At 42.0% G+C, this 15683-nt stretch overlaps 1 protein-coding gene across 1 annotated transcript in view; it reads right to left on the bottom strand.

The window, feature by feature from the left end:
- LOC126242824 (SPARC) overlaps nt 1-15683 on the bottom strand; it is a 101333-nt gene that overhangs the window by 12482 nt on the left and 73168 nt on the right. Inside the window, exon 2 of the mRNA XM_049948119.1 lies at nt 3112-3198. Coding sequence (XP_049804076.1) covers nt 3112-3183 — 72 coding nt within the window. The 5' untranslated portion in view covers nt 3184-3198. The remainder of the gene's footprint in view (nt 1-3111; nt 3199-15683) is intronic.

The following is a 15683-nucleotide window of genomic DNA, read 5'->3' as shown; positions in this document are numbered from 1 at the left end:
ATGTCGAGATTCATTAACTTTAAGTATCAGCCTGTGTGGAAATTGGAAACTACTTTAACTTCATTATTCAAAATATTTATATTGTGATTTCTCTGCATAAGTGGTTTTATAACAAGCTGTTGGCAGTATTGTTCAACAAGCCCAACCCAAATAAAAAAATTAAAAATGTACCACGTGTGACCTATTCTATCTGACACCTCATCCTTCATCTTTGCCTACCATTATCCTGACTACAGGTAGGTCCTTCTGATCCTATAGTCTGAGTGACTTGCCATTTCTTGTTTACCTTCTTTGACCTGTCCCTCTGCTCTGCAAAGAAGGGACTTTAGCTCTGAGAGCGAAAACGTGTATCACTTTTACTTTTATACATTTCTGTTGGCAGTAGGCTACTACACATTCAGCCCCCTGGAGGGAAGTACTCACTAGCAATTCTCTCAAATAATTTCTTATTGCATTACCAGTATAATGTCTTCTCTAATTCTCTGATCATTTTTCTTGTACACACAATCTGTAACTCAATTTTATTCACAGTTTTAATTTTAATGTGACATCCACCCATAAAACATTCTTTAAAATGTCTTGCTAGCATGATAAATAGCACTTCCACATTTATAATAGTTGTATGAGGACAGATCACTATTCACCAAAAAGAAGAGGTTCTGAGTAACCCTGCCTTCTCTCTCTCTTTTAACTAACACACACACACACACACACATACATACATACACCACTCTTGGCTCACCTACTGATCACACAAACAAATGCTCCATTTGTCACTCAGTCCAGCTTAGAACAACTGAATCAAATTCTCTGTCTCCCATTCGGCCTTGAAATGGGGAACATTCTCGCTGTACTGCTATCCTTCCCAAAGCGATATTCTGTTGCCCATCAAATCTATGTAACAAATGTGTCCGCCCCAGCTGGATAGATCATATCCATGTGGGAGGACCACGTACAAAACCTGTCCCATCATAAAATTTTTGATTGTGCATCTTTATTTGCGTGATCTAATATTGTTTTTGCAGATTCAGTTATGTAATGTTATGAATATAAAACATAGTAATCAATAGTGACATAATTAGGAGCACTGAAATCGTACATTCATTTGTTTCTGAGAGCCTCTTTTTTTTTGTCTGCCATTAATTGTTCGCGCCACAAATGTACCACTAGCATAAGAGCAACTTGTACCTGAAAGGGAAGAATTATCTTATATGCAAGAGAGTGGAAGACACTACAGAAAAGATTTTGATTACAAAGATTTTCACTTAAAATCCAGAGTCCACATTTTTTGCTACTTACCATATAAGGCAGATGCTGAGTTGCAGTTAGGCATTATAAAAAGACTGTCAGAAAGTGAGGTTTCGGCCAACAAGCCCTTTATCGGACATACACACACACACACACACTTATGACCACAGTCTCTGAGTGTTGAGGCCGTGGTTTGCGTTAGGGTGTGTTTGTGATTGTTGTTTATTTCCTACGATAGCCTTGGTGGACAAACGCTCACTTTTTGTTGTGCCTATCTGCGACTGAGCTTCTCCGCCATATGGTGAGTAGCAACTATGTTTTGCATAATATTGCTCCATTCCATTCTGGATTTTCCATTGTTTGAGAGACCACAGTTTAAAAGACGAATAAAGAACATTATTTCTGAGTTACATCACATGGAATTATCAAAATACTAAATAAGAGAATTCGGGGCTTATATTGACACAAAACAATAGTCTTTCATCCAAAATAGTATCTGTAAATAGAGGGAGAAGCGGATGAAATATTAGTAATTCACTATGCTTCGTCTGTCACATGTCATATAAGGTCTGTTCAAAAAATTCCGGAATATTCGTAATTTTGCGCCAATGGCGTGTTGGAGCGAAATGCGGTTGGCATCCCTGCACATACCGGTACCTGTATATAATGTGTAACTACCGAATTTTCGTTGTCAGTTTTTCTCAGTGTTGTAATGAGGGGAATGTTGGGTCGCACAGTTTGCGAATTTCGAGATGGCAGAGTTAGAGGAGCAACGCATCTGTATTAAATTTTGCGTGAAACTCAAGAAAAACTTTAAAGAGACACAGCAAATTAGGCAAGAACCATTCGGTGGAGTGCTTAAGCCGCACTCAGCGTTACGAATGGTTCACACGGTTTAAAAACGGCCGGACAGAAATTAAAGATGATCCTCGTTTGAACCCCCTTCGGTGTCTACTGACGATGCTCATGTCACGAACATCAACTAAATTGTGCGTGCCAATTGAAGATTGACTGTACGAGATATTGCAGAAGAATGTAACATTTGAGTTGGATCATGTCTTGAAATCCTGACACAGCATCTTGGAATCCATCGTGTCGCCGCCTAGTTCGTCCCACGGCTCGTGAGTCAAGATCAGAAAGACCTTCGCCTAGCAATCTGTGAAGAGCTTTTGGTTCGCGCAAATGAGAACGAAATGATCCTTAAGAGGATTATAATTGGTGATGAGACCTGGGTTTACGGTTACGATGTTGAGACCAAGGACCTGGGTTTACGGTTACGATGTTGATACCAAGGTTCAATGTTAACAATGGATCCAGAAAGGTTCCGTACTCTCCAGATCTGACCCCTGCGGATTTTTTATTTCCAGAGTTTATAGGTGAGATAAAAGAAAATTCGCAGTCGGCTCTTCGGGCGATCCATCAAGAGGCGTGCCAAGACTACTTCCGGAAGTGGAAACGTAGTTGGAGCGGTGTATCAATTGTGGAGGAGAGAATTTCGAAGGAGACGATGCACAATAAGTAAAAGATAAACACAGAAAAATTTTGTGGACAAAGTTCCGGAATTTTTTACATAGACCTCTTATTGTGGTTTGTGAGACACACTTGTTGATATATTTAGATACAAGGACCACTTTTGAAAGGTGTTTGTATCTTTCCAGTGAGCTGCCATTAGTACATAATCTCAGATAGTTCAGAGGCTGCCATTATACTGCAATGTGAACTGTGGCATTTTTATTACAATCGCTCTGGACATCTCTTTTTCATTTACCTAATCCATAAATTTCACGCCCAGAAATCTTGTTCCTTCTAGTGTCGCTTGTATACGAACAGAAGTGAAAAGAATAAGGTAATCATTTGTCTTACCACTTTATCTGCAAAAGCATCAGAAACCAAAAGGCAAAATACAAGAGCCAGTAGTAGAAGATGTGACTTCATCTTGAATCACTGGGCCTGTAACAGAAAAGAAGCAGACTTAATGAAAGAAGGGGTTTATGGGCGCTCAACATCGAGGTCATCAGCGCCTTAATGAAAGAATGCAATCATACACATAAAAAATTTGAATGGCAGAATGAAATACAGATATTGCAGTTGATAAAGCATAAGCAATGTTTTGTTATTGAGTTTCGAAAAATAAAGTCTAAATTACTACCTTGATGCTATCATGTTCTGTTGCCTCTTTTGCTCGTGTTGGTGGCCTATTACTTAGTGAATGACCTCAATGTTGAATTTTCATCCCAAATTGCACTTATACAAGAGAAACCAATCAGAGGCGCTGACAAAATTTGGGACTTTTCAGAATACCTTGTTTGATAACTAGAATGTTGTATCATCATCTGTGATCTGCAAACCACTAAGAAGTGCATGGCATAGGGTACAACCCATTGTACTAGTTATTAGGGTTTGTTCCCACTGCATTCTCATATGGAGGGCGGGAACAATGATTGGTTAAATGCCATTATGTGTGTTGTAATTAATCTAACCGTGTCCTCACGATCCCTATGTGAGTAATACGTATGGGGTTGTTGTACATCACTACAGTCATCGTTTAAAACCGGTCCTTGAAACTTTATAAGTATGCTTTCGGGATAGTTTGTCTGTCATCTAGAGTCTGTTAGTTCAGTTGCTACAGCATCACTGACACTGTCCCAGTAATGGTTGTTTTTGCTTGTTAATGTATAACTTAGAGCGTTCCACATCCCTAAAGGCTCTCCTATGTAATGGTATTTATGAAAGACAATGTGTGAACGAGTGAATGTAACCCTCTGTTTAACCAACTGCTACAATTCAAGATTGTGTACATGTCTCAACGGGAACAGCTCTTAGAGGAAGATACTGGCTGATTTCAGAATGCTTTGTATTTATGGGTTAAAAGCAATTCAGTACTGCAGTGTTGTTATTTTCTTTTTGTTGAGGTGAAAATGGACACATGATATAAATGCTTGATATTAAGAATTTAATAAGGTAGCCACAAGCGTCTGCAACACTTTCTTCTTCTATGCTGGAGAAATTTGAGGCATTCAAATGACTCAGACTCAGGGACTCTTTGTCCACAAAAAGGTCACCATTGGTATTCTATGCAACGCTTGGTGTTCATTATTGGAGGCACATAGAACTTATTATTTTCTCTCTATAACCGTGCAAACCGTAGTGTAAGTGGAAATATAAATCCCATAGCAATCAACAGACACGTGTAACCATAGTTACGCCTCTCTGCCTTCATATAAGTCTCTTGATTAACAAATAGGGACTTATACTAGTTTCAAAGTTCTCGCCTGCACTCGTCAAGATTAGTGCAAAAGAACGACTACCATTGGGCGTTACAGAGCTGTCAAGTAAGAGGTAGCGGTAGCCCATTCCCCAATATTCGTTCGCTCCATGCTTCTATCACGACAAACTGTGCCATAGCCTACGTTTTTACGTCCAAAATTATCTACAAACTCCGGCCTTCTTTGAAACTGTACAGCTGTGTACATTATTTTATAGGTCGTTCACCATTGACAGTTAAATACGGCTTAGAAGCGCTATAAAACTGAAATATAATGGCTGACTAATATACGTGTGTTCCTGTAACGACGGAAGTACCGTATCGATGTGAACAGAATTTCTCGGTAACTAAACACGCTTCGAAGCGGCATCGAAATGTAGCGCCCTTTGGTAAAACGGTGCATATGTTGCCTTAACGGCTGATTTGCAGACGCAGAAAATCACAACAAAACTACCTATGTTGTGCAGACTCTGCAACAAAATGGAGCTTCAGAAATGAAGTTCACGCTCCGAATTGAAGAAGCTCAATGAGAACGAGACGCAACAATTTGATCTTAACGCAAGAATCTTATGGCCGAGGCAGACGTTGGCGTAATAAACGTGCAAGCCGTAACAGTAAATGGGACTCCTCATTCATGCTTGCACGTTAAAACGCAAATGAAAGGACAGGGATTACGCATTGTAGGTTTACGCGCAGTTAAAAACGCGCAGTACTTTGATTTACGACGTAAACAGACAAGTGCCGCCTTGGTTAAAAAAAAAAAAAAACAGGAAATATAGGAGAAACTGAAACTACGATTATAACGTCCATCGCTTCTACAGTGATAATAACGACGTTAATTGAGAGAGTCTTCAACCAGACTATTGGGTTGGCCCTCGTCTTCTTTCGAAGCCTGGGCGAAAGGAGTTAATCATGAAATCCGAATAGCAGCGCACCGACAATCGTGGCAACGTGAAAGATGTGCCGTCAATTTTTGAAAATTTTGTTGCTTTCGGGACACAAGGAAGCGAAAAGGCTCACACGAGCTGACATACAATAGTGTGTGAATAATAGAAAAAAACAAAATATTTGGAACTCCGCCCTAAATAATGTTTTGAAACCTATATCTACATCTACATGAATACTCTGCAAATCACACTTCAGTGCCTGGTAGAGGGTTCATCGAACCACCTTCACAATAATTCTCTGTTATTCCAATGTCGAACAGTGCGCGGAAAAAACGAACACATATCTTCCCGCGCGAGTCCTGATTTTCATTATTTTATTATTATGATCGTTTCTCCCTATGTAGGTCGGCGTCAACAAAATACTTTCGCATTCGAAGGAGAAAGTTGGTGATTGAAATTTCGTGAAAGATTCCGCCGCAAGGAAAAACGCCTTTGTTTTAAAGATGTCCACCCAAAATGTTGTATCATGTCAGTGACACTCTCTCCACTATTTCGCGATAGTACAAAACGTGTTACCCTCCTTTGAACTTTCTCGATGCACACAGTTAATCCTATCTGGAAAGGATTCTACGCCGCGCAGCAAACTCCAAAAGAGGACGGACAAGCGTAGTAGTCTCTCTACTAGATCTGTTACATTTTCTAAGTGTCCTGCCAATAAAACGCAGTCTTCTGTTTGCCTTCCACGCAACATTTTCTACGTGATATTTCCAATTTAAGTTGTTCGTAATTGTAATTTATAAGTATTTAGTTGAATTTACGGCCTTTAGATTTGACTTATTGATATCGTGTAACCGAAGTTCAACGGATTCGTTTTAGCACTTATGTTGATGACCTCACACTTTTCGCTATTTAGGGTAAATTACCAGTTTTTGCATCATAGAGATAAATGAAGCTGAGGGAAGGAAAAAAAGCTCAAAGCTTGTTTTTAAACGGACGGAACTGTCAGCAAGTTCACTTGCGTACTCTAACGAGTGGCTGCGAAAAGACCATGAAGATGGTTGCAATCAAAAAATTAATTGAGACTTGCGAAGACAAGACAGAAAAACATGATACGGATACATGAAATATTTTGGTTTTTGGTGTCGCTTTCTTGCTGTGACATATAGGCTTGGCCAGCTGTAATATGTGGCAAACTCTGGCTGTGAAGTAATCGTATAAGTTGGATTTGGTCGGGTGGGGGTGGACATGGTCAGGTCAAACGAGATGTCAAACCGTGTGTTGTGTCTCCGACGAACTCGTGTTGGCCCCTGTCACGTGGGCGCGCCGGATCAGATAGTGTTTGGCGAAGCAGCCCGTAACTCGTATTGTGAACTTTGAAGATTATTGAGCTGGTTGTGCCTTGCAGTTGTAGCTAAAGAGCAAGATGTGTTTGACTTTTTATACCCTTGAATGAGTTGATCCCATGTCAGTCGAGCAGTCGAGAAAACTTCGACAATGCCGCACTCTGTCAATGCAAATCCACAAGATTGTTCGACGTTTATCGTATTAAATACACCTACTGTATATTTACTATAATATTCGTGGCTGCTACCATAAACGCATTAGTAATGTAATTTTTTGTACCTGTAATATTTCTTGTGAATATGCTAGGGTAAATGAGTTTTCCAACAATTACGTAGTACACTCCAGTAAAAAAAAAAAAAAAAATACGCATACGCTGTTACGCTCTACTGAAAATTAACAGGAAGAGGCCTCCGTAATTCTTCTGGGAGATTTTGTTTGGTTTTGAAGGCCCCAGATTAAGACGGCGAGTTCTCATTTTCGGCCGTTAACCTCTGGGGGGGGGGGGGGGGGGGGAGCAGAGTTCAACGAAATAAGATAAGCTTTTGAAGGATCGTTGCGGTTCACGAAATTCGCGCCATCAAACGAGGCCAGCTTACCGCTTTTGGGCTCGGAAGACGAAAACAAACATAAAGCAAGCATTGAAAAACTTAAAGCCTTTTATTGCCAGGATTAGAATATTTATACACGTATCTGTGAATTTACTCCAATAAATACATTTAACCTGTAAAAGCAAATCACGCAAATGGAGTTGTTGGCTGTTGTCAGCAACGTCCTCGCCTTTTAAAGCGAACTACAGTGAATCCCACATTTATTAATGGTACATTTCCCCTGCCATTAGGACGCAATATCAGCGCTGCTTTTACAACAGCCGTATGGGATTGTATTTCGAATTCTGATACTTGCAAATGAATGTATAAAAAAATTCTCTCTGCTCACATTTTCATTTTTTGTGCTGTCCTTGATGTACTACGAAGGTTTGTACACCCACAAATTTTCCTTTTCAACTCAAGGTAGTATGTGTCGATTAAAATTACGAGTTCGATTTTACAAAGAGTTCTCTACAGCATTAGCCCCTTACCTAGCTTGCATTTACCACGAATCTCTCGCCCAGCACAAAGTCCCAAGCGATTGAAACAAAGCACAGGTGACTCCAGTATATAAGACGGAAAACAGAACGGACCCGCAAAATTACAGACAAATATCCTTAACTTCTGTTTGCTGCAGAATCCTTCAACATACTCTCAGTTCGAATATAATAAACTTTCTTGAGACTGAGAAGCTTATGTCCACGAACCAGCATGGTTTTAGAAAGCACCGCCCATGGGAAACTCAGCTTGCCCTTTTCTTACATGATATGTAGCGAGCTATGGATGAAGGGCAACAGGCAGATTCCATATTTCTAGATTTCCGGGAAGCTTTGGACACTGCACACCATTGCAGGTTGTTGACGAAGGTACGAGCATATGGAATAAGTTCAAAGATATGTGAGTGGCTCGAAGACTTCGTAAGTAATAGAACGCAGTATGTTGACCTCGACAGCCAGTGGTTATCCGAGACAAGGGTATTGTCAGGAGTGCCCCAGGGAAGTGTGATAGCAGCGCTGTTGTTTTCTGAATACATAAATGATTTGTCCCACAGGGTGGGCAGCAATCTGTGGTTGTTTGCTGATGATGCTGTGGTATACGGTAAGGTGCCGAAGTTGAGTGACTGTCGGAAGATACAAGACGACTTAGACAATATTTCCAGTTGGTATGATGGATGTGGAACAATGTACAGGGTGTTTCAAAATGACCGGTATATTTGAAACGGCAATAAAAACTAAACGAGCAGCGATAGAAATACACCGTTTATTGCAATATACTTGGGACAACAGTACATTTTCAGGCAGACAAACTTTCGAAATTACAGTAGTTACAATTTTCAACAACAGATGGCGCTGCGGTCTGGGAAACTCTATAGTACGATATTTTCCACATATCCACCATGCGTAGCAATAATATGGCGTAGTCTCTGAATGAAATTACCCGAAACCTTTGACAACGTGTCTGGCGGAATGGCTTCACATGCAGATGAGATGTACTGCTTCAGCTGTTCAATTGTTTCTGGATTCTGGCGGTACACCTGGTCTTTCAAGTGTCCCCACAGAAAGAAGTCACAGGGGTTCATGTCTGGCGAATAGGGAGGCCAATCCACGCCGCCTCCTGTATGTTTCGGATAGCCCAAAGCAATCACACGATCATCGAAATATTCATTCAGGAAATTAAAGACGTCGGCCGTGCGATGTGGCCGGGCACCATCTTGCATAAACCACGAGGTGTTCGCAGTGTCGTCTAAGGCAGTTTGTACCACCACAAATTCACGATGAATGTCCAGATAGCATGATGCAGTAATCGTTTCGGATCTGAAAAATGGGCCAATGATTCCTTTGGAAGACATGGCGGCCCAGACCAGTACTTTTTGAGGATGCAGGGACGATGGGACTGCAACATGGGGCTTTTCGGTTCCCCATATGCGCCAGTTCTGTTTATTGACGAAGCCGTCCAGGTAAAAATAAGCTTCGTCAGTAAACCAAATGCTGCCCACATGCATATCGCCGTCATCAATCCTGTGCACTATATCGTTAGCGAATGTCTCTCGTGCAGCAATGGTAGCGGCGCTGAGGGGTTGCCGCGTTTGAATTTTTTATGGATAGAGGTGTAAACTCTGGCGCATGAGACGATACGTGGACGTTGGCGTCATTTGGACCGCAGCTGCAACACGGCGAACGGAAACCCGAGGCCGTTGTTGGATCACCTGCTGCACTAGCTGCGCGTTGCCCTCTGTGGTTGCCGTACGCGGTCGCCCTACCTTTCCAGCACGTTCATCCGTCACGTTCCCAGTCCGTTGAAATTTTTCAAACAGATCCTTTATTGTATCGCTTTTCGGTCCTTTGGTTACATTAAACCTCCGTTGAAAACTTCGTCTTGTTGCAACAACACTGTGTTCTAGGCGGTGGAATTCCAACACCAGAAAAATCCTCTGTTCTAAGGAATAAACCATGTTGTCTACAGCACACTTGCACATTGTGAACAGCACACGCTTACAGCAGAAAGACGACGTACAGAATGGCGCACCCACAGACTGCGTTGTCTTCTATATCTTTCACATCACTTGCAGCGCCATCTGTTGTTGAAAATTGTAACTACTGTAATTTCGAAAGTTTGTCCGCCTGAAAATGTACTGTTGTCCCAAGCATATTGCAACAAACGGTGTATTTCTATCCCTGCTCGTTTAGTTTTTATTGCCGTTTCAAATATTCCGGTCATTTTTGAAACACCCTGTAAGTTAATGCGGATGAGTAGGAATAATAAACCTGTAATATTCGGATACAGTATTACTAATGCCCATCTTGACACATTCAAGTCGTTTATATATCTGGGCGTAACGTTGCAAAGCGATATGAGGTGGAACCAGCATGTGAGAATTTTCTCCACAGTTTCTCGAAGAGAACCCCGCCTTCCTACCAGGGATTCCCATTTGAGTTCCCGAAGCATCTCCGTAAGACTTTAAGTTTTATTCGAATCTATTGGTAACAAATCTAACAGCCCGCCTCTGAACTGCTTCGATATCTTGAAATCCGACCTGCTACGGATCCCCAACACTCGAGCAGTAGTCAAGAATAGGTGATAGTGCCCTACATGCGGTCTCCTTTACAGGTGAACCACTCTTTCCTAAAATTCTCCCAATAAACCCAAGTCGACCATCCGCCTTCCTTACCACAGTTGTCACATGCCGGTTCCACCTCATATCGCTTTGCAACGTTACGCCCAAATATTTAAACGACGAAGTTGACTGCCGAACGATTCTACTGCCGCCAACATACAATGCGCGTAAAGACCACGAAGATAAGACACGAGAAATTCGGGCTCATACAGAGGCATACATAGAGTCGTTTTTCCCTCGCTCCATTTGTGGGTGGAATAGGAAAGGAAATGACTAGTAGTGGTACAGGGTACCATCTGCCACGCGCCGTACGGTGGCTTGCGTAGTAAGTACCTAGATGTACATGTAGATTTTTCTCAGGAATGGGCAGAGTTATCAAACCGAAATTTGTGTCAAATACTAGGATCTAAGGGACCCTTGGCGTCACATATTTTGATACTCATAGACTCATTATCAAAACCTATCGGTTAAGCATCTACATACGAGGGTCACTCCAAAAGAAATGCACTCTATTTTTGTAAAAATACAGTTTTCATTCTGCATGTGTGAAAGTTTTACAGGGTGTAGATACATCCTTCCTGCTTGTATTCAAACTTAGTTCAACCTGTTCCCGCGAGTGGCGCCGTCACAGCATGTCTTCAAGATGGCTGCTACACTTGACGTTCGTCAGAAGCAACGTGCTTTCACAGAATTCCTGTGCTGTGAAAACGAGACAGTGGGAAACATCCACAAGAGGTTGAAAAAGGTGTATGGAGATGCTGCTGTCGATCGCAGTACAGTTAGTGGATGGGCAAGCAGGTTACGTGATGAAAGCGGGCACGGCAATATTGAGGATTGTCCTCGCAGCGGCAGGCCTCGTAATGCACACACTCCAGACAATGTGCAGAGTGTTAACGAATTGGTGACTGCTGACAGACGCATCACAGTGAACGAATTGTCACGCTACGTTAGGATAGGGGAAGGACGTGTTTGCAGAAGACTGAAAGTATTGGCGTTAAAAAAGGTTTGTGCCAGGTGAGTTCTCAGGATGTTGACAGTGGCTCACAAAGAAACAAGAAAAACGGTATGCAGCGAACTTTTGGAGCAGTACGAGAATGGTGGAGATGAATTTCTTGGAATAATTGTGACTGAAAGACTCTCTTCGTGGCACAAGGTTTGAAGATGATGACTCCCTTGTGCACGCTGCCAAACAGTGGCTCCAACAGGTTGGTCCAGAATTTTACCGTGCGGGTATACAGGCGCTGGTTCCAAGATGGTCTAAGGCAGTTGAGAGGGATGGGAATTATGTGGAGAAATGAAAATATTGTTCCTAAAGGATGTATCTACACACTGGAAAACTTTCAAACATGTAGAATAAAATATGGATTTAAAAAAAAATAGTGTGCATTTCTCTTCGAGTGACCCTCGTACAAGTTGGGCCTAACGGTGCTGACACGGTATCTCAGCGTCTTTGTTCAGAGGGCTGCATGTTCTGTAATATATATATATATATATATATATATATATATATATATATATATATATATAAGATTCGATTCAACCACTTTCTTTTTTATTCTTCGCTTCGTTTGTCGTTGTTCTCGTCATTTGGTCTGGGCCAGACCAAATGACGAGAACAACGACAAACGAAGCGAAGAATAAAAAAGAAAGTGGCTGAATCGAATCTTGGTCGGATCACAGACCTTCCAATTTTCTTTATAATCTAGCCTTCGCTTCTCAGCGATGTGAGGAGTCACCAGAAGCAACAAGTGTTTCGAATTCCAAGTTAAACTGTGGGCCCCCTTTCCCCAGTTGGACAACTGGGATAGTTTATGGACGTGTAAGTCGCCGAAGTGGCGACCAGTAAAAAGGCTTGCACCAGGCCACTATTGTTATTATTATTATTATCTGTATACATAATGAAGTTTCTAAGGAACCATCATCAACGATAAGAGGCGCTGTAGTAATATTTTTCTTTACCTGAAAGGAAAGCCCAACCCAGTTTTGGGACACGTGTCCCATCTTAAGGTGCGTATAAAATGTGAGAACATAAAAGTCGAATAACAGACGTTACGGAGGTTTTCTCCCTCGGCGAAAGCAGCCCGCTGCACCGTGAGTGCTCTGCCTCGAGCCAGCGAGATCGGCCGGCCGCCCCCGCCTTCCGGCGGAAACCAGACCGCCTCCGCGCTACCCCCGTATCTGGAGCCGCACTTCCGCGACGCCACGTTGTTCTCTGCTCTCCGCGCCTCATCTGGCACACCAAACCGGCTTCTGGACCGTCGCCGGCCGCGAGTCGACAGCGGACGCCAAAGCGCGACCTCTGCCTTCCGCTCCACACTCACATAAATGCGCCACCGACGCGAGTTTCAGCCCGGCTCCTCGTACAAGACACCCTCCTCCTTTTAAATTCTAGCAATCTCCCGGGTGGTCATAATTTAAGTGCAGCTACTCATATAGGGCCACTGTGTGCTGTAATTATCGGACGCCAGCGAAACTTGGTAGTTATTTTAATGCGTTAAGGTTGGTTGGTTGCTTTTGGGGAAGGAGACCAGACAGCGTGGTCATCGGTCTCATCGGATTAGGGAAGGATGGGGAAGGAAGTCGGCCGTGCCCTTTCAGAGGAACCATCCCGGCATTTGCCTGGAGTGATTTAGGGAAATCACGGAAAACCTAAATCAGGATGGCCAGACGCGGGATTGAACCGTCGTCCTCCCGAATGCGAGTCCAGTGTCTAACCACTGCGCCACCTCGCTCGGTCGCGTTAAGGCGGAACCGATTTATGCTGGAAAAAAATTAATTCCAATTTTGGCCATCAGGTGCAAATCTGGCGCCGTGAATGCAAGAAAGACATATACAAATGTTTCCAGATGTAATGGACTAGCTTAGTCCCTGCTGTTTTACTCGCGTAGACTGTATGGCCTGCAAAGATTATTTATTTATTTATTTTGCTTTTATTTAATGGAATTTTGATGTCGTTCACAAATTGCAACACCTTCTAAGCTTTTCACGCTAATTAAGGTCTTATGAGCGTGGTCTTTTCCGATTGTACTTCTGACCAAAAAGCGATTCTGGTAGCTAGAGTCCAAACTATTCATGCCGAATACAGGGATTAGCGACCACAAGGCAGTTGCTGCTAGGCTGAATATCGTAACACCAACAACCATCAAAAAGAAACGCAAAGTACATCTGTTTAAAAAAAAGCTGATATAAATGCTCTTAACGCCTTTTTAAGAGATAGTCTCCACTTCTTCCAATCTGATCACATAAGCGTAGAAAAGATGTGGAATGATTTCAAAGATATAGTATCGACGGCGATTGAGATATATATACCACATAAATTAATAAGTGATGGTACTGGTCCCCTATGGTACATAAAACGGGTGAGATCGCTGTTTCGGAAGCATCGAAAAATGCATGCCAAATTTAAAAATGGTTCAAATGGCTCTGAGCACTATGGGACTTAACATCTGAGGTCATCAGTCCCCTAGACTTAGAACTACATAAACCTAACTAACCTACGGACATCACACACATCCATGCCCGAGGCAGGATTCGAACCTGCGACCGTAACACCAGCGCGGTTCCGGACTGATGCGCCTAGAACCGCTCGGCCACAGCGGCCGACCCAAATTTAAAAGAACGCAAAATCCCGAAGATTGCCAAAGTTTTGCAGAAGTTCGAAATATAGCGCATGCTTCAACGCGAGATGCTTTTAATAATTTCACAACGAAATTCTGTCTCGAAATCTGGCAGAAAACCCAAAGAGATTCTGGTCATACATAAAGCACACCAGTGGCAAGGCGCAATCAATACCTTCACTGAACGATAACAACGGTGAAGCCACTGATGACAGTGCCACTAAAGCAGAGTTATTAAACACGGTTTTCCGAAACTCCTTCACCAAAGAAGACAAAGTAAATATTCCTGAATTCCAATCAAGAACAACTGGCAAGACGAGAAATATAGAAGTACATATCCTCGGTGTAACAAAGCAGCTTGGATCACTTAATAAAGGCAAGGCCTCCGGTCCAGATTGTATACCAGTCAGGTTCCTCTCAGAGTATGCTATTGCAATAGCTCCATATTTAGCAATTATAAACAACCGCTTGCTCACAGAAAGATTCGTACCTAAAGACTGGAAAATTGCGGAAGTCATACCAATACCCAAAAAGGGAAGTAGGAGTAATCCGCTGAATTACAGGCTCACATCACTAACGTCGATTTGCAGTAGGGTTTTGGAACATATACTGTATTCGAACATTATGAAGTAGCTCGAAGAAAACGATTTATTGACACATAGTCAGCACGGATTCAGAAAATATCGTTCTTGCGAAACACAACTAGGTATTTATATCCATCAATTAATGAGTGCTATCGATAGAGTATATCAAATTGATTCCATACTCTTAGATTTCCAGAAGGCTTTCCACACCGTTCCTCACAAGCGTCTTCTAACCAAACAGCGTGCCTATGGAATACCACCTCAGTTGTGCGATTGCATTCGTGGTTTCCTGTCAGAAAGGTCTCAGTTAGTACTAATAGACGGAAAGTCATCGAGTAAAACAGAAGTAATATCCTTCGTTCCCCAAGGAAGTGTTGTAGTCCCTCTATTGTTTCTTATCTATATAAATGACATAGGAGACAATCTTAGTAGCACTCTTAGATTACTTGCATCTCTTATTTCACCCCCATAGGAGTGGAATTTCGGTCAATTCATTCTTAAACGATGCCTGCAGTTTAAGATCCACACCCTCCCCGAAATCAGAGTTTCTATGCATAGCGGTTTGGGCTGGGGGATGACGAGTCAGTGAATCAGTCTGACGCTATTTCACCCCATTGGGAGTTGAATTTCCAAAAACAGTGAAACACGAAGTTTTCCGCCTCTACTCGAGAAGATTAACAGTAATTTTCAGAGATTTAGCTTTAAAAATGCTTCCGCAATGAAATATTTTCATAATGCTGTTCACCCCCTTAGGGGTTGAATTTCCAAAATCAGTGACAAGCGTATGTCTTATTTCTAACAGAGAAGCCAAATACAAATTTCCATAGGTTTATCGTAAAAAATGCTTGCACACTGCAATATTTCCAAAACAACTTTCATCCCCCGTTTCTCCCCCACAAGGATTGATTTTTTTCCAAGAACAGTGAAACGCATTTTTTTTTTGTTTCTAACTGAGAAGCCAAATTTAAATTTTCATAGATTTAGCTTTAAAAACAGACAGGCAGAAGTTTTGAAATTAGATACAAAGAACATATTG

This window comes from Schistocerca nitens, chromosome 1 (genome assembly GCF_023898315.1).
Source record: "Schistocerca nitens isolate TAMUIC-IGC-003100 chromosome 1, iqSchNite1.1, whole genome shotgun sequence".
In the NCBI taxonomy this organism is placed as follows: domain Eukaryota; kingdom Metazoa; phylum Arthropoda; class Insecta; order Orthoptera; family Acrididae; genus Schistocerca; species Schistocerca nitens.
Note: the sequence above shows the minus strand (reverse complement) of the source record. Positions and strands in the feature narration are given on the sequence as shown.